We start from the raw sequence: 19834 nt of genomic DNA, 5'->3' as shown, positions 1-19834 counted from the left end.
AACCTAAGTGTATGTAAACTTCCGACTTCAACTGTATGCTGAGCACTTGTTGGCTGCTTTTCCCTCACTCTGCGGTTCGACTCATCCCAAATCATCTCAATTTGGTTGAGGTCGGTGGATTGTTGATCCAGGTCATCTAATGCAGCACTCCATCACTCCCCTTGTTGGTAAAATAGCCCTTTACACAGCCTGGAGGTGTGTTGGGTCATTGTTCTGTTGAAAAACAAATGATAGCCCCACTAAGCCCAAACCAGATGGAATATCACTGCAAAATGCTGTGGTAGCCATGCTGGTTAAGTGTGCCTTGAATTCTAAATAAATCACAGACTGTTTCACCAGCAAATCACACCTCACAAAGACATAGTGGTTGGAACCAAAAATCTCAAATTTGGATTCCAGACCATTGCTCGTGCTTCTTGTTCCAAGCAAGTCTCTTCTCCTTATTGGTGTCCTTCAGTAGTAGTTTCTTTGCAGAAATTCGATCATGAAGGCCTGATTCACACAGTCTCATCTGAACAGTTGATGTTGAGATGTGTCTGTTACTTGAACTCTGTGAAGCATTTATTTGGGCTGCAATTTCTGAGGCTGGTAACTCTAATGAACTTATCCTGTGCAGCAGAGGTAACTCTGTGTCTTCCTTTCCTGTGGCGGTCCTCGTGAGAGCCAGTTTCATCATAGCGCTTGATGGTTTTTGCGACTGCACTTGAAGAAACTTTTAAAAGTTCTTAATGTTCCCTATTGACTGACCTTCATGTCTTAAAGTAATGATGGACTGTTGTTTCTCTTATTTGAGCTGTTCTTGCCATAAAATGGACTTGGTCTTTTACCAAATAGGGCTATCTTCTGTATACCAACCCTACCTTGTCACAACACAACTGACTGGCTCAAACGTTTAAGAAGGCACAACTTTTAATTGAAATGGAATGCATTTGAAGCTGGTTGAGAGAATGCCAAGAGTGTGCAATGCTCTCATCAAAGAAAAGGGCGGCTATTTGAAGAATCTCAAATATAAAATATATTTAGATTTGTTTAACGCTTTTTTGGTTACTACATGATTCCACAAGTGTTATTTCAAAGTTTTGATGTCTTGTAGAAAATAGTAAACATAAAGAAAAACCCTTGAATCAGTAGGTGTAACTTTTGACCGGTAGTGTATATCTATATTTTGTTACCTCCCTTTTCTCCCCAATTTCGATCTTGTCTCATCCTCCGAAACATGACCTGCTTAACCCGGAAGCCAGCCGCACCAATGTGTCGGAGGAAACACCGTTCAGCTTACGACTGAGGTCAGCCTGCAGGCGCCCGGCCCGCCACAAGAAGTCACTAGAGCCCAATGAGCCAAGTAAAGCCCCTCCGGACAAACCCTCCCCTAACCCAGATGATGCTGGGACAAACCCTCCCCTAACCCGGATGACGCTGGGCCAAACCCTCCCCTAACCCGGACGACGCTGGGCCGAACCCTCCCCTAACCCGGACAATGCTGGGACAAATCCTCCCCTAACCCGGGCAATGCTGGGCCAATTGTGCGCCGCCCTATGGGACTCCCAATCACGACCGGTTGTGATACAGCCCAGGATCGAACCTGGATCTGTAGTAACGCCTCTACCACTGCGATGGTAGAGGTCAGCGAGTATACTTTTTGGTGGGGTAATTGGTATTACAGAGAATGAATATCTAAACGTTGGGAGCCATGCCAGTCTTTTTTTTTCAATTTAAAGTTTTATTAAGTTTTCTGAATCTGGCAATCTCTCTACAGCTCCAAAATACATGCATATAGGTTCCACTTTCAGAGGTACATCTTTTACAGTTAGGAGACATATCTGTTTTCATTCTATGGAGTCTCAAAGGAGTATAATAAAATTTGTACAAAAATTTGTAATTAGATTCTTTCATTTTTACACTGGTAGAGGAGCAGTATACCCTGTCGCAAACCTCCGCCCATAACTCATCACTGATAGTCAGACCAAGGTCCTTTTCCCAGATTATTTTCAAAGGAGTAAAGGAGGAGCTTCCTGTCTCAGAAAGGAGTCTATAGATGTAAGATATTTTGCCATTCAACTGAGTTCTAAACCTCCTCTTGGAGTTAAATGATGAAATTACATGTCTAATTTGAAGATATTTAAAAAAAATGGGATCTTGGCACATCGAATTCACTGCAGAGCTCTTGAAAGGATTTCAGTGTAGTTCTTTTCTGATGAAATAGGTCTGAAAAGGTCCTGATTCCTAGAGTATGCCAAAGATTAAAGTTGGCAACCCTCAGGGCTTTTGGCAAGTCTGGGTTGCCTACTATAGGCGAGTGAGAACATATTTGGGAGGAAATGCCCAGGTATTTCTTACAGTCCCTCCACGCTAGTAGGGTGCTGTAAATCACAAAGGTTTTGGCTATGTTGCCCACTTCACTAAAGTTATTAATGAATATAATTGAGCTTAACTGGCATAACTGGCTTCCAGTTGAAGCTCGCATCCGCTACAAGACCATGGTGCTTGCCTATGGAGCTGTGAGGGGAACGGCACCTCAGTACCTCCAGGCTCTGATCAGGCCCTACACCCAAACAAGGGCACTGCGTTCATCCACCTCTGGCCTGCTCGCCTCCCTACCACTGAGGAAGTACAGTTCCCGCTCAGCCCAGTCAAAACTGTTCGCTGCGCTGGCCCCCCAATGGTGGAACAAACTCCCTCACGACGCCAGGACAGCGGCGTCAATCACCACCTTCCGGAGACACCTGAAACCCCACCTCTTTAAGGAATACCTAGGATAGGATAAAGTAATCCTTCTCAACCCCCCCCCCCCCCACAAAAAAATTTAGATGCACTATTGTAAAGTGGCTGTTCCACTGGATGTCATAAGGTGAATGCACCAATTTGTAAGTCGCTCTGGATAAGAGCGTCTGCTAAATGACTTAAATGTAAATGTAAATGTAACCACAGGATTGGGCTTCTATCTGAATCCACGTTGACTCTTGTCTGTTTGTGATCCATGTTAGCATGTTGCGGATTTGGGCAGACCAGTAGTACAATTGAAGGGAGGGAAGGGCAAGACCACCCTTAGATTCAGGTTTCGATAGAGTGGAAAACTTGATCCTAGGTTTTTTATTGCCCCATATAAATTTGGTGATGCTTTGGTTAGTTGTTTTGAAGAAGGACACTGGGAGATAGCATGGGAGCATCTGAAATAAGTAGTTCAGTCTAGGGAGGACGTTCATATGGATTACATTAATTCTTCCTACTAAGCTAATTGGGAGGGAGATCCAGGTTTGGAGATCGTTCTTGATTCGATCCAGGAGTGGAAGATAATTTTCCTTAAAAAGGCTATTCAGATCTGGTGTTATGAAGATCCCGAGGTATTGAAACCCCTGTGTTTTCCATTGGAAAGGACATAGTGTCTTCACAGAGCTGGTGAGTGTAATATTGAGAGGGCAGACAGTGGATTTGTTCAAATTGATCTTATAACCTGAAAACTTGCCATACTGAGCAATTGTGTCTAAAATGAGAGGGAGGGATTTCTCAGGGTTGGATATGTAGAGCAAGACATCATCCGCGTAAAGCGAAATCTTGTGCTGCAGGCCGCCTGCAGAAACACCCATAATACGTGGATTGCTCCTTATCAGCTCTGCCATAGGCTCCGCCCCCAACAAGTAGAGCAGCGGGGACAGCGAGCACCCCTGTCTTGTGCCCCGTTCCAGAGGAAATCTGTCAGAGTTCAGTCCATTAGTAGTCACCATGGCATTTGGATGAGAGTATAGTGATTTGATCCATTTAATAAAATTTGGGCCCATATTGAACTTTTCTAAGACTGAAAACAGAAAGCTCCCCTCCATCCTGTCAAACGCCTTCTCAGCATCCAGTGAAGCCAGCAGGACAGGGGTCTTCTGTGGGTTTACTTGATCAATAATATCAAAAAGACGGCGAATGTTATCAGAAGAGTATCTGTCTCTAATAAATCCGGTTTGGTCCGCTTTTATTATTTTGGGAAGGAGAGTGTTTAGTCTTTTGGTGAGCAATTTGGTAATTATTTTATAGTCGAAATCCAACAAGCTTATGGGCCGGAAGGACGAGCAGGATAGGGGGTCCTTGTCCTTTTTTAGCAACACTGTAATGCGAGCTGTGTGCATTGAGTCTGGGAGAACTCAGTTTTTGCAAAAATCCTCCAACATTGGCATGAAGATAGGGCTGAGCTGGGGCCAAAAAGCTTTGTAGAACTCTCTGGGGAATCCATCTGGGCCTGGGGACTTATTAGGTGGCATGGAGGTAATTGCCTCCAGGATCTCCTCAGGAGTGAAGGGGGAGTTGAGATCTTCTTGGTCGGTCTCTGATAGTTTAGGTAGCGAGATTCCCTCTAGGAAAGAGTGGAGTTCTGCCTCCTTGTGTTTTCTCTCAGAGGTATATAGTTTGCAGTAAAAATCATGAAAAGTTCAATTGATCTTTTTTGGGTCATATGTGACCTCGTCCTCTGCTGTTCGGATAGCCATGATTGTACTCTCTGACTGCTCCTTTTTTAATTGGTAAGCAAGCAATCTACTGGGCCTATTGCTATACTCATGGTATTTCTGTTTAGTAAAGAAAAGTGTTTTTTTATCTCCCGAGTGTAGTCCAAATTCAGTTTGGCTTTGGCTGCTTTAAGATGACGCCAGGAGGTGCTGTCTCGGGATTGTTTATGTATTTTTTCACAGCATTCCAGCTCCCTCTCAAGATCTAGCCTGTGTGCTTCCATTGCTTTTTTCTTAGATGAAGCATATGCAATTAGATGACCTCTTAGTGTGGCTTTAGCAGCGTCCCAAATTGTGGCCGGAGAAACAGGAGAATCTTTATTGTCTTGTGTGTAGTTGTCTATCCATGTAGTTACCAATGTATGGAACTCGTCATTTGATAGCATGGAGGTGTTGAATTTCCAGCTCTTTGACCTCGGGATGTTTTTGCAGAGGTCAAAGTGGAGGTGGACAAAGGCGTGATCTGAAAGTGCTATGGGTCCGATTGTACAAGTGGCTGAATTTATGAAACTCTTTGGGATAAAAATGTAATCTATACAGGAGTAGGTGTTATGGACATTAGAGTAGTATGTATAGTCCATAGATGAGCTATTAGTCTCTCTCCAGATATCTATCAGCCCCATCTCTTTAGTAAGAGAGTTCAACATCTTTGCAGATCTAGGATTTGTGGTGGGGACTTGAGATGATTTGTCTAGGGTTGGGTTAAGGGTACAATTAAAATCTCCGGCCACCACGCCAAAGGAGACACAATGCTCATTGAACAGGGTTATTAACAGGAGTATCTGTGTTAGGGGCGTATATGTTTAATATAGTAGTTGACCATATAGTGACCCAGTTATCAAAATAAATCTCCCCTCCGGATCAGATATGTTTTTGTCAATTATGAATGGAACATTTTTATGGATAAGTATGGCTGTGCCTCTACTGTTTGATTTGAAAGATGAGAAATACACCTGTCCCACCCAAGCTCTGCGGAGTTTGGCATGTTCAGCATCACAGAGGTGTGTCTCTTGTAATAGCGCGATGTCTGCTTTTTCCTTTTTTAGAGCACATAGTATCTTTTTTCGTTTTATTGCATGCCCTAGACCATGGCAGTTCCATCTCAATAGATTTAAGGTACTAGTCATCGTCATCGAGCAGTAATCGAACTTTAGTGCAAGTCATCGCTGGGTAAAAGTGGATAGTAATTACAGCTGCGTTCACATAAAAGGAAAATAAATGGTGTACATAAAATAATAATCTCTGAACACCCCAGCCGAGTTCCCAAACAACTCGACACATCCCGTTGGATCTATTACCCCCCGCTCAGTCTCAATTCTGTGTTCCGAATAAAACAAAAACCGGGAACAGTTAGCAACGCAAAATGTCTCCCTCTCCCCACCAAAGAAATGCCTCATCCTCTCCACCCCGCATTGAGTAAATGACACAGTTGCCCTCGTCCAGGCCACAGTAAAAGAGGGAAGAAAAATAAAATCAATAGCCCAGCCTACATATACCTCCCCCAAGGGACATAGGGAACCCCAAGTAATACTAGCAACAAAAAAACAGGGAAATAAAAGTAGGCTGAAACATTAGTAGGCCTAGGTTAGGCTATACAGCCCATCCCTCTCAGTTAAAGGAAAATAAATATAAATTGGACGGCTACAATGACATTTAGGGGCTGGGTCTCTGGATATCGGCTATATGTCGTCTTACCTCCTTTAGTAATGCCATTAATCGCATTTAGTCATTGGTCTGTTTCTCATTGGCCAGGATTGTCTTTCAAAAAACGTTTTGCCTCTTCGGGAGTTTTGAAGTGTCGCAGGGCTCCTTGGTGAAGATTCCTGAGCTCGTTTGGGTATTTGAATCCCCTGAAGATGCCTCTGTCAATGGAGTATTTCTTCACTTCGTCAAATTCTCGGCGCTTTCGGCGTATTCCAGCTGACAGGTCCTGGTGTAAAGCGAGTTTGGCGTTTCCCACTGTGATGGTGTTGTTTTTCGCCGCCTGTAGGACTCGTTCCTTGTCGGTGAATCTCAGGAAACGTATGGTGATTGGGCGCGGTGGTTGTCTGGCTGCTGGTGGGGGCCTCAGTGCTCGGGGAGTTCTCTCGAGTTCTATGGGCCTGTCGGTGGACATGTGGAGCCACTCGGGAAGTTTGTCTTGCAGGTAGCGGATCAGTGGCATGTTTCCCTCTTCTTTTTCACCCAGATTGAATAGAACACAATTATTCCTTCGCCCCCTGTTTTCCAGGTCCTCTGTTTCCTCTTCCAGATGCTCGATTTTCTTTTTAGCATATGCTATTGTTTCCATGGCATCTGTCAATAAGTTTTCCATGGATAGGATTCGCCCCTCTGCCTCGTCCAGGCGCCCCGCGTTTATGGTTATCTTGTTGTTGATGTCAGGCAAAGCGTTTTCCAGGATTGTCACCTTGCCCCCTATCGCACTGAGCTGAGAGATAATGGCATCTAATTTAGTGTTTAGTTCTGTACGTTGGGATCTCAACTCAGAAAGGATGTCTTCGACAGAGTGCGAGGTTGGCATTCGTTGTGCCTCGGGGGGGAGCGGGTTCTCTTGCTCCTGGCTAATGGCGCTAGTTTTTTCTGAAGCTAGCTTCTTCTTGGAGGCTTTTTCCGTCGCTAATACTCGAGTCCGGGTAAAAATGTCACCTGTAGTGTCGCCTTTTGTAGCCGCCATGACCTTTTCTTACTAAAGCTAAATGAGTTTGAACTGGGAGTGGAGGTAAGATTAGGAATTGGAAACTACTTGTGCGGAGCTCTTAGTTCATGCGGCCATCTCGTTCATGGGTCACGTGATCCCCCCCGGAGCCATGCCATTCTAAAGAGGTCTATTCTACCTGTTAGATTTATGGGAAGATTATTCCATTTAATTACATCTGCTTTCATATGGTTGAGTAATGGGATAAAGTTATCTTTACGGAACAAAATATGGAAAAGGTCGAAGGTTCTGAGTACTTTCCAAATGCACTGTATTTGTTGTTTATTGTTACTTATTAAGCATCCTAAGTATTTTATATGTTTTGTGGACCACTTAAAGGATTGCAGGAGATCATGAGTTATTCTTTTTCCTATTGCCATTATTTCGTTTTTTCCCACATACATTTCAATACTGAGATTTTAGAGTATTCCTGAAATATTTTTTTGCAAGAGGGTCATTACATTTTCAACATTGATCAGATATACCAGGAGATAATCTGCAAATAAGTTTAGTTTATATCAATGTTTGCCAATACTGATACCTGTTACTTTGGGTCCTGTCTAATTCTTTTTGCATGCGGTTCAATTGCCAGTGCAAAAAGGATGAAGAGAGAGGACATCCCTGTCTTGTGCCCCTTTCTAAAGCAATTTAGTCAGATAATGTATTATTTGTGTATATTTTTGCTTTAGGATATTTATATAATATTTTTATTATATGTATTATTTTAGCTGGAAAGTTGAAAGCTTCCAAAGTTTTGAATAGAAAAGGCGCAGCGGTCGAAGGCACTGCATCGCAGGGCTTGAGGCATGACTACAGACCCGGGTTCTATCCCAGGCTGTGTCACAACCGGCCATGACCCAGAGTCCCATAGGGCGGTACACAATTGGACCCGTATCGAACACGGGTTAGGGGAGGATTTGGCTGGGGGGGCTTTACTTGGCTCATCATGCTCTAGCGACTCCTTGTGGTGGGTCAGGCGCCTGCAGGCTGACTTCGGTCATCAGTTGGACAGTGTTTCCTCTGACACATTGGTGCAACTAGCTTCCAGGTTAAGTGGGCGGGTGTTAAGAAGCGAGGTTTGGCGGCTCATGTTTTGGAGGACGCATGGTTCTCGACCTTCACCTCTCTCGAGCCCGTTGGGGAGTTGTAGCGATGAGACAAGATCGAAAAAGGGGGTAAAATACAAAGACAATGAAAGAAAAGCCCATTCAAGGCGGTCCAAAGCCATTTCAGCATCAACAGCCATTATTGATACATCTATATCTTGTTTTTTAGCGTTTAGTATTCAACTGAAACATGTTCTTCTATTTGTTTGTAAGTGTCCTATTTTTAATAAACCCTGTTTGATATGTATGAAGTCTGGTAAGACTGGTAAGACTGGTAAGACTGGTAAGTCTGGTAAGAATGGTAAGACTGGTAAGACTGGTAAGACTAGTAAGACTGGTAAGACTGGTAAGACTGGTAAGACTTTTGACATTTTGTTGCTTAAAAGCTTTGTTATTATATTATTGTCACAATTTATTCAACTTATGGGTCTATAATCAGCAGGACTCACCCAGATTTAGCTGGTTTTAATATAAATGAAATAAGTGTTTGAAACGTGGAACTCCTTCCGTCTCTCGCTCTGATCTGTTGTTACAGCAGAGACCCTAGCAGAGCAGGGGAGGTGGGGGATTTGGGGGGTAAGAGGAAGGTGAGGAGGATGGAAGGAGAAGTTTTACAGACACATACACACACACACCTAGAGCACACACACACTCCCAAAGCACATACAGTCAGTGGCTGTGGACAGGAGTGGGTGAGAGGGGGCGGCAGGGTGATGGAGGGGTTAGATGGGGTTGTCAGGCCGGGAGCCAAAGAGGGTTTAGAGGTGTCCTATTATAGCGCACCAGGAGACATCCGCTAGCTAATCCCCTGCCAGTTTACACCTTCACCTGTGAAAAGGCCTCACCTATCTTTGGCCTTCAATTTCCTCTACTCACTTTCCTACATCTATCCCTCACTCTCTCTCTCTCCTTGTTAGTCCTTTATTTCCACACACCTTCTATCTCATCCCTCCCTCCTGCCTATTCCCTTTTCCCTCTGTGGGTTTTGACCACTGGTACTGTACCCCACTAGTTAACACAGCCACAAAGTCTAAATTGATTACACAAATGTGCTTTTTGGTCTTAATTGAAGGTTATGGTTAGGCATAAGATTAGCAGGTGGTTAATGTTAGAGTTAAGGTTATGGTAAGGTTTCAAATTAAATTTTAAGAAGATAAAAGGTACATGCCATAATTACGACTTTGTGGATGTGTTAACTAGTGACGACACTTCTGCTCTCCTCTCCTCCCTCCCTTCTTCTCCCACTTCCCTCCCTCTCTACCTCCTCCCCTTCTCCTACTGTTCTGTGGTGTAAGCCCGGTGGTGCTCAGTCATTCCCAATGACAGATTACCTTCTTAATGGAATTTAAATATTTAGTTTTTCCTTGTGGTGATTCATCCAGGAAAAGAGTGACAGCAGCAGGGGGGAGAGAGGAGGAAGAGGAAGGGAGGACTGTGTAGAGGTGTCTGGAATGAAGAGGAAGGGGGAGGGAGCGAGAGAAGGAGGGATGGTCATTTCCTCTGATGGTGCGAGTCTGAATCACTTCTGTTTGGATATGTTTGGATGTCATTCAGAAAGCTGGAGGGAGGACCTGGGGAAGAGAGAGAAAGAGGGAGTGAGGACCTGGGGAAGAGAGAGAAAGAGGGAGTGAGGATCTGGGGAAGACAGAGAAAGAGGGAGTGAGGATCTGGGGAAGAGAGAGAAAGAGGGAGTGAGGGATAGAAGAGCGGCAGTGTCACACACACACACTGAAGGGACAGCAGAGTGAATGACTATCAGTTTGCAGACAAAAGAGATGTTCTGTAAGTGTGAATGAGTCGTGTGTGTGTTGGGGCTGTGATGGGCTTCCCTCTGACTCAATGGAAAAGCACAGTGCCATTAGTGTGCACAGACACACACACACACACACACACACACACACACACACACACACACACACACACACACACACACACACACACACACACACACACACACACACACACACACACACACACAGGCAGGCACACACATGCGCGCACACACACACACACACACACACACACACACACACACACACACACACACACACACACACACACACACACACACACACACACACACACACACACACACACACACACACACACACACACACACACACACACACACACACACACGCAAACTTCTGTACTGTACTCTCTCTCACTCTCTTTGACTCTCACACACAGGATATTTCTCTCTCTTCCTTGTCTCTATCTCTTCCCCTGTGTCCCTACCTCTCCCTCCCTCCTGCTCTCTCTCTCTTTATCTCTTTCTTTCTTGCTGGGGATTCTAATTAAGCTTGGCTGGTCTTTGATGTTGTCGCCTTGGCAACAGTCACCATGACGAGGCTGGGTCTGCAAAACACCCGCTCTCACTCTCACTGTCACTCTCCTTGTTCTCTCTCTCTCTCTCTCTCTCTCTCTCTCTCTCTCTCTCTCTCTCTCTCTCTCTCGCTCTCTCTCTCTCTCTCGCTCTCTCTCTCTCTCTCTTTCATGCACGAATTCACACACACTGACTGAAATGCAGCATTCACAAATCATTTTACCTACAATACACGAGTGTGCAGAACACAATGACTCCTTGCGACACACACCAACGACATGATGAATGCTCCTTTTGTCTTTTCACCAGTGGCACCAGTTGCATGCTACACTGTCACGCAAACAGAGACATCTACTCTGAAAGCTGAAAGTGTATTTGTGCTTTCTATCCAGCAGTGATCCACTGCTGTTGTGTCATTCTGCTACTAGAGCACAAGGAGTTTCACTAGCCTGGGTGACTGTGTCTGCTTTCAACCAGGCCACAGGCTGTAGCTGTCTCACCAAGGTAAGTTGGCTGGAGCAGACACAGACACCTGGGCAAGAATGTTACCACTACTGAACTCTCTTTTAGTGTCACATTTCAGTTTAACTATCTGTATCATTCATTCATTCATCTCTCTCTCTCTCTCTCTCTCTCTCTCTCTCTCTCTCTCTCTCTCTCTCTCTCTCTCTCTCTCTCTCTCTCTTTTACACCACATCCCCCTCTCTTTCTCTTTCTCTCTCTCCTCTCTCTCTTTAACCCCCTCTCTCTCTCTCCCTCTCTCTCTCTCTCTCTCTCTCTCTCTCTCTCTCTCTCTCTCTCTCTCTCTCTCTCTCTCTCCCTCTCCCTCTCTCTCCTCTCACTCTCTCTCCCTCTCCCTCTCTCTCCCTCTCTCTCCCACTCTCTCTCTCACTGTACATTAAATCCTGCTACAGTGCAGGCCAGTTGAGGCCCCTCCAAATGAGTTGTGACTTCTGGTTGGTCCTGTACTGTGTTAGTTCTGTTGTTTGACCCTCTCATAGTGTTTGTTTTGTATGATGAGACAAAGTGTGTGGGATAAAAACCTCTCCAGATGAATCATGTGGATACAGTAAGAGCTGCTCTCTCTCTCTCTGCTCAACTCTGACTGTTCCTCTCTGCCCACCAGCATCTGTTCAACCTTTCATTTAAAACAGGGACTTCCCTACCTCGCTCCATCGCTCACTCTCCACCTGTCTGTCTCTCCTCTTTCTCCATGTCTCCCTTCTTTTTCTCTCTTTCTCATTCCCTACCTTCTCTTTTCCCCTATCTCTAGCTCCTCCCCCTCTCTTCTTCTCCATATCTCCCCCTCTCTCGTATTCTCTCTTCATCTCCCCCCGTCTGTCTCTTCCTGAAGGGGATGGTCTCTACTAAAACCCTGCTCTTAGCTCTTCCTCATAACAACCGCCCCGGCGACAGTATCAACAGTAACCACAGCAATTAAGAAAGCAAACAACATCAACTGAGCAGGAATAAAACAGCAATTAAAGCATTATGGCTAGAGTGTGTTCATAATGATGCCAGAAATACATCCATAATGATGTCTCAAAGTAATGCTGTGACTGGGGTAATGGGATCACTTAGGTTCCTGGGGTGTTAGCAGACAGTTATCAGACAGTAGGCTGAGAGTTAGCAGACAGTTAGCAGACAGTTAGCTGAGAGTTAGCAGACAATTAGATGAGTTAGCAGACAGTGAGCAGACAGTTGGCTGACAGTTAGCAGACAGTTAGCAGACAGTTAGCTGAGAGTTAGCAGACAATTAGATGAGTTAGCAGACAGTGAGCAGACAGTTGGCTGACAGTTAGCAGACAGTTAGCAGACAGTTAGCTGAGAGTTAGCAGACAATTAGATGAGTTAGCAGACAGTTAGCAGACAGTTGGCTGACAGTTAGCAGACAGTTAGCTGAGAGTTAGCAGACAATTATCTGAGTTAGCTGAGAGTTAGCAGACATTTAGCTGACAGTTAGCAGAGTTAGCTGAGAGTTAGCAGACAGTTAGAAGACAATTAGTAGACAGTTAGCAGATAGTAAGATGACAGTTAGCAGACAGTTAGCAGATAGTTAGCAGACAGTTAGCAGACAATTAGTAGACAGTTAGCAGATAGTTAGATGACAGTTAGCAGACAATTAGCAGACAATTAGTAGACAGTTAGCAGATAGTTAGATGACAGTTAGCAGACAGTTAGCAGATAGTTAGCAGACAATTCGTAGACAGTTAGCAGATAGTTAGATGACAGTTAGCAGATAGTTAGCTGACAGTTAGATGACAGTTAGCAGACAGTTAGTTTTATATGAGGGAAAGGGGAACAACGCAGTCTAAACATCAACAGTGTCACTACATTCTAACACCTTCATCTCATCAAATCAATGATAAATCCACTGTGATTATGCAAAGCCATTATATTGACTACTACAAGCACTAACACTGTAATCATGTACCAAACTACTGATGATGATGATGATGGTGACCATGATGATGATGTCGATGTTCATTACTAAGTAATTACAAAGTGGTTAAAATGCTACCTCCGCTCTAACCAGCCCTCGTTCTATCTTCCTGTCCCTTGTCCCTCCTCTTCCCTACCACAGCTCTTCGTCATCGACAACGGAGCGGACGACTGGCGCATCGCCATGACGTTGAATCGGGTGTTGCTGATATCGTTGGAGCTACTGGTGTCGGCGGTGCATCCGGTGCCCGGGGACTTTAAGTTCCAGTGGCGGGCACGTCTGGCGTTCTCTTACGCCCCGTCCCAGGCTGAGGCTGACCTGGACATGGTGCTGAGTGTTCCCATGTTCCTCCGCCTCTACCTCATCGCCCGCGTCATGCTGCTGCACAGCAAACTGTTTACTGATGCCTCCTCACGGAGCATAGGGGCCCTCAATAAGGTGTGTGTGTTTACTGATGCCTCCTCACGGAGCATAGGGGCCCTCAATAAGGTGTGTGTGTTTACTGATGCCTCCTCACGGAGCATAGGGGCCCTCAATAAGGTGTGTGTGTTTACTGATGCCTCCTCACGGAGCATAGGGGCCCTCAATAAGGTGTGTGTGTTTACTGATGCCTCCTCACGGATCATAGGGGCCCTCAATAAGGTGTGTGTGTTTACTGATGCCTCCTCACGGAGCATAGGGGCCCTCAATAAGGTGTGTGTGTTTACTGATGCCTCCTCCTCACGGAGCATAGGGGCCCTCAATAAGGTGTGTGTGTTTACTGATGCCTCCTCACGGAGCATAGGGGCCCTCAATAAGGTGTGTGTGTTCACTGATGCCTCCTCACGGAGCATAGGGGCCCTCAATAAGGTGTGTGTGTTTACTGATGCCTCCTCACGGAGCATAGGGGCCCTCAATAAGGTGTGTGTGTTTACTGATGCCTCCTCACGGAGCATAGGGGCCCTCAATAAGGTGTGTGTGTTTACTGATGCCTCCTCACGGAGCATAGGGGCCCTCAATAAGGTGTGTGTGTTTACTGATGCCTCCTCACGGAGCATAGGGGCCCTCAATAAGGTGTGTGTGTTTACTGATGCCTCCTCACGGAGCATAGGGGCCCTCAATAAGGTGTGTGTGTTTACTGATGCCTCCTCACGGAGCATAGGGGCCCTCAATAAGGTGTGTGTGTTTACTGATGCCTCCTCACGGAGCATAGGGGCCCTCAATAAGGTGTGTGTGTTTACTGATGCCTCCTCACGGAGCATAGGGGCCCTCAATAAGGTGTGTGTTTACTGATGCCTCCTCACAGAGCATAGGGGCCCTCAATAAGGTGTGTGTGTTTACTGATGCCTCCTCACGGAGCATAGGGGCCCTCAATAAGGTGTGTGTGTTTACTGATGCCTCCTCACGGAGCATAGGGGCCCTCAATAAGGTGTGTGTGTTTACTGATGCCTCCTCACGGAGCATAGGGGCCCTCAATAAGGTGTGTGTGTTTACTGATGCCTCCTCACGGAGCATAGGGGCCCTCAATAAGGTGTGTGTGTTTACTGATGCCTCCTCACGGAGCATAGGGGCCCTCAATAAGGTGTGTGTGTTTACTGATGCCTCCTCACGGAGCATAGGGGCCCTCAATAAGGTGTGTGTGTTTACTGATGCCTCCTCACGGAGCATAGGGGCCCTCAATAAGGTGTGTGTGTGCCGGGGGCTTTGTTGTTCACTCTTACTCTTCACTCATTCTGTCTCACTCCTTCCATCTTGCCTTTCTCTCATCCTGTGTTGCTCAATTTATTTATCTCCTCCTGTGTCTCCCTCCATCTCTTTCTCTCCTCCTGTGTCTCTCACCATTTTGTCATCTCCTCCTGTGTCTGTCCAATGAAGTATGAATGATTGATTGATGTCTGCCTTGCTGTCTCAGCTTCTCACCTTCCCACTAATTCAGACTGAATCCTCCTCTGTCAGGTAACTGAGAACAGTAATGACAGAGACTGAATCCTCCTCTGTCAGGTAACTGAGGACAGTAATAATAGAGACTGAATCCTCCTCTGTCAGGTAACTGAGAACAGTAATAATAGAGACTGAATCCTCCTTTTTCAGGTAACTGAGGACAGTAATGACAGAGACTGAATCCTCCTCTGTCAGGTAACTGAGGACAGTAATGACAGAGACTGAATCCTCCTCTGTCAGGTAACTGAGAACAGTAATGATAGAGACTGAATCCTCCTTTTTCAGGTAACTGAGGACAGTAATGACAGAGGCTAAATCCTCCTCTGTCAGGTAACTGAGAACAGTAATGACAGAGACTAAATGATCCTTTGTCAGGTAACTGAGGACAGTAATGACAGAGACTGAATCCTCCTCTGTCAGGTAACTGAGAACAGTAATGACAGAGACTAAATTCTCCTTTGTCAGGTAACTGAGAACAGTAATGACAGAGACTAAATTCTCCTGTCATATGACACAACCTATGAGAATGAGATGCGGGGAAATTATTGAGAGAATGAGAGAGATAGGGGGAGAGAGTGTTTACTGAGCCTCCTCAGGAGCATAGGGAGAAGAGAGTGAGTTTAGAGGGGACAGAGAGGCCCTGAGAGAGAGGGGGGTTTAGAGAGAGAGAGGGAGAAGGTGAGAGAGTTCACTGAGAGGAGCATAGGGGACAGAGAGGTGTGAGAGAGAGGGGGCCCTCAATAGAGAGTGAGTTTAGAGCCTCCTCAGGGAGAGAGGGAGGGTGGAGGGGCCTCCTCAGGGAGGGAGGGAGGGAGGGAGGGAGGGAGGGAGGGAGGGAGGGAGGGAGGGAGGGAGGGAGGGTTTAGGGAGGGAGGGAGGGAGGGAGGGAGGGAGGGAGAGAGAGAGAGAGAGACGGAGCAGAGGGGGCAGAAGAAGAGTGTGAGAGAGAGGGAGGGGGCCCTCAGAGGTGAGAGAGACAGAGAGACAGAGAGAGAGAGAGTGTGTGTGTTTACTGATGCCTAGTGGGTATTACATTAGTGAGGTCAATAGTAAAGCGATAAAAGAAAGTGTGAGATATGACAGAGGGAATAGTACAATGAGACTGAGATAAGGAGATGTAGAACTAATAGAAAGAGACATAGACAGAGAGAGAGAGACTGAGAGGAGAGAGGGAGAGAGAGAGACTGATGCCTCCTCAGGGAGCAGAGGGGGAGGTGTGGGTTTACTGGCAGAGAGAGAGAGAGAGAGAGGTGTGGCAGAGAGAGAAGAGAGAGAGTTTAGAGAGAGAGAGAGAGAGAGAGAAGGTGAGAGAGAGAGAGACGGAGCATAGAGGCCCTCAGATAAGGGTGAGAGGAGGCAGAGAGAGAGAGAGAGAGAGAGAGAGAGAGAGAGAGAGAGAGAGAGAGAGAGAGATCCTGGGAGAGATCTCCTCCTGTGAGGGAGAGAGAGAGGGAGAGAGAGAGAGAGAAGAGAGAGAGGCAGAGAGAGAGAGAGAGAGAAGAGGAGAGAGGGAGAGAGGGGAGGGAGCGAGAGGGGGAGGGAGGGAGGGAGAGAGAGAGAGGACTGAATCCCCTCCTCTGTCAGAGGAGAGAGAGAGAGAGAGAGAGACAGAGAGAGAGAGAGAGAGATCCTCCTTTGAGAGAGAGGAGAGAGAGAGAGAGAGGTAAGAGAGAGAGAGAGAGAATCCTCCTCTGTCAGAGAGAGAGAAGAGAGAGAGAGAGGGGAGGAACAGAGACAGAGAGGGGAGGGAGGTAATGAGAGAGAGAGAGAGAGAGAGGGGAGAGAGAGAGAGAGAGAGAGAGAGAGAGAGAGAGAGAGAGAGAGAGAGGGGGGGACAGAGAGTGAGAGAGAGAGGGGGAGAGAGAGAGAGAGGGAGAGAGAGAGAGAGAGAGGGGGGACAGAGAGAGAGTGAGAGAGAGGGGGGGAGAGAGAGAGAGAGAGGAGAGGGGAGGGGAGGGGGAGGGAGGGAGGGAGGGAGGGAGGGAGGGAGGGAGGGAGGGAGGGAGGGAGGGAGGGAGGGAGGGAGGGAGGGAGGGAGGGAGGGAGGGAGGGAGGGAGGAGAGAGGGGGGGGCAGAGAGAGAGAGTGAGAGAGAGAGGGAGGGGGGAGAGTGAGAGAGACAGAGAGACAGAGAGAGAGAGAGTAGTGGGTATTACATTAGTGAGGTCAATAGTAAAGCGATAAAAGAAAGTGTGAGATATGACAGAGGGAATAGTACAATGAGACTGAGATAAGGAGATGTAGAACTAATAGAAAGAGACATAGACAGAGAGAGAGAGAGAGAGAGAGAGAGAGAGAGAGAGAGAGAGAGAGAGAGAGAGAGAGAGGGAGAGAGGGAGCGAGAGGGGGAGGGAGGGAGGCAGAGAGAGAGAGAGAGAGAGGCAGAGAGAGGGAGGCAGAGAGAGAGAGAGAGAGAGAGAGAGAGAGAGAGAGAGAGAGAGAGAGGGAGAGAGAGAGAGAGAGAGAGAGAGAGAGAGAGAGAGAGAGAGAGAGAGAGAGAGAGAGAGAGAGAGAGAGAGAGAGAGAGAGAGAGAGAGAGAGAGAGAGAGAGAGAGAGAGAGAGGGAGAGAGGGGGAGGAGAGAGAGAGAGGGGAGGGAGGGGAGGGAGAGAGAGGGAGAGAGGGAGAGAGAGAGAGAGAGAGAGAGAGAGAGAGAGAGAGAGAGAGAGAGAGAGAGAGGAGAGAGAGAGAGAGATTGAGAGAGAGAGGGAGGGAGGGAGAGGAGGGAGAGAGAGAGAGAGAGAGAGAGAGAGAGAGGGGAGAGAGAGAGGGAGAGAGAGAGAGAGAGAGAGAGAGAGAGAGAGAGAGAGAGAGAGAGAGAGAGAGAGAGAGAGAGAGAGAGAGAGAGAGAGAGAGAGAGAGAGAGAGAGTGTGTGCCAGCGTATTAGATGAGTAATGTGTTAGATAGTGAGTAGGGTTGTAATATGTCCTTCAGGATATGGCTGAATGAGTTGTGATGAGGGGAGCTGCTGTATGTGGATCTCCTGGTGTTCTACTTGATTAACCCTCGTTTATCAGCTCTTAACACTTCAATGGTTGAACTAACTACTGCTGAATGGACAGTTAATATGACCTGTTCCATTTATTACTATCAATATGATCTGACGTGATTAAAACATGATGAATTAAGACCATGGAGGACGGAATCCCAACGTGAGAGTTTTTACATAAATCATGTGTTGTCAACAAGGGCTTTGAGATAATGTTATATGTAGTAATTCAGGTTCAAAGGGCCGCAGGCTCCATTCCAAAAGTCTGTCCCATTCAGTTGGTGTTTGAAGGTGCACTTTAACACAGTTTATGTATGTTTGTGTGTACAGATTATATACAGTTGAAGTTGGAAGTTTAGGTTGGAGTCATTAGAACTCGTTTTTTCAAACACGCACAAATTTCTTGTTATCAAACTCTAGTTTTGGAAAGTCGGTTGTGGCATCTACCTTGTGCATAACACAAGTCATTTTTCCAACAATTGTTTACAGACAGATTATTTCAGTTATAATTCACTGTATCACAATTCCAGTGGGTCAGAAGTTTACATACAGTACATTAAGTTGACTGTTCCTTTAAACAGCTTGGAAAAGCTTCTGATAGGCTAATTGACATAATTTGAGTCAATTGGAGGTGTACCTGTGGATGTATTTCAAGGCCTACCTTCAAACTCAGTGCCTCTTTGCTTGACATCATTGGAAAATCAAAAGAAATCAGCCAAGACCTAAGAAAATTAATTGTAGACCTCCACAAGTCTGGTTCATCCTTGGGAACAATTTCCAAACGCCTGAAGGTACCGCGTTCATCTGTACGAACAATGGTACGCAAGTATAAACATCATGGGACCACGCAGCCGTCATACCGCTCTGGAAGGAGACGCATTCTGTCTCCTAGAGATGAACGTACTTTGGTGTGAAAAGTGCAAATCAATCCCAGAACATCAGCAAAGGACCTTGTGAAGATGCTGGAGGAAACAGGTACAAAAGTATCTATAACCACAGTAAAACTAGTCCTATATAAACATAACCTGAAAGGCCACTCATTAAGGAAGAAGCCACTGCTCCAAAACCGCCATAAAAAAGCCAGACTACGGTGTGCAACTGCACATGGGGACAAAGATCGTACTTTTTGGAGAAATGTCCTCTTGTCTGATGAAACAAAAATACAACTGTTTTGGCCATAATGACCATCGTTATGTTTGGAGGAAAAAGGGGGCGGTGTAACGGTTTTCTTCTGGTGAAACAGAGGGGGACCAAAATGCAGTGTGGTGGTTATTCATGTTTAATTTATAAAGACACTATACATGAATAAACTAACAAAACAATAAACATGTGAAAACCTAAACAGCCCAATCTGGTGCAAACACAGAGACAGGAACAATCACCCACAAAACCCAACACAAAACAGGCTACCTAAATATGGTTCCCAATCAGAGACAATGACTAACACCTGCCTCTGATTGAGAACCATATCAGGCCAAACATAGAAATAGACAAACCAGACACACAACATAGAATGCCCACCCAGCTCACGTCCTGACCAACACTAAAACAAGGAAAACACATACGAACGATGGTCAGAACGTGACAGGCGGCTTACAAGCTGAAGAACACTATCCCAACCGTGAAGCACGGGGGTGGCAGCATCATGTTGTGGGTGTGCTTTGCTGGAGGAGGGACTGGTGCACTTCACACTCTCTCTCTCTCTCTCTTCACAATGACCCCAAGCATACTTCCAAAGTTATGGCAAAATGGCTTAAGGACAACAAAGTCAAGGTATTGGAGTGGCCATCACCAAAGCCCTGACCTCAATCCCAAAGAAAATTTGTGGGCAGAACTGAAAAAGCGTCTGCAAGCAAGGAGGCCTACAAA

At 46.1% G+C, this 19834-nt stretch overlaps 1 protein-coding gene across 1 annotated transcript in view; it reads left to right on the top strand.

The window, feature by feature from the left end:
• The window catches only part of kcnn3 (potassium intermediate/small conductance calcium-activated channel, subfamily N, member 3), a 121889-nt gene that overhangs the window by 63070 nt on the left and 38985 nt on the right, over positions 1 to 19834 (top strand). Inside the window, exon 4 of the mRNA XM_052495216.1 lies at positions 13199 to 13495. Coding sequence (XP_052351176.1) covers positions 13199 to 13495 — 297 coding nt within the window. The remainder of the gene's footprint in view (positions 1 to 13198; positions 13496 to 19834) is intronic.

The sequence above is a fragment of the Oncorhynchus keta genome, chromosome 34, assembly GCF_023373465.1.
Source record: "Oncorhynchus keta strain PuntledgeMale-10-30-2019 chromosome 34, Oket_V2, whole genome shotgun sequence".
Classification (NCBI taxonomy): Eukaryota; Metazoa; Chordata; class Actinopteri; order Salmoniformes; family Salmonidae; genus Oncorhynchus; species Oncorhynchus keta.
Note: the sequence above shows the minus strand (reverse complement) of the source record. Positions and strands in the feature narration are given on the sequence as shown.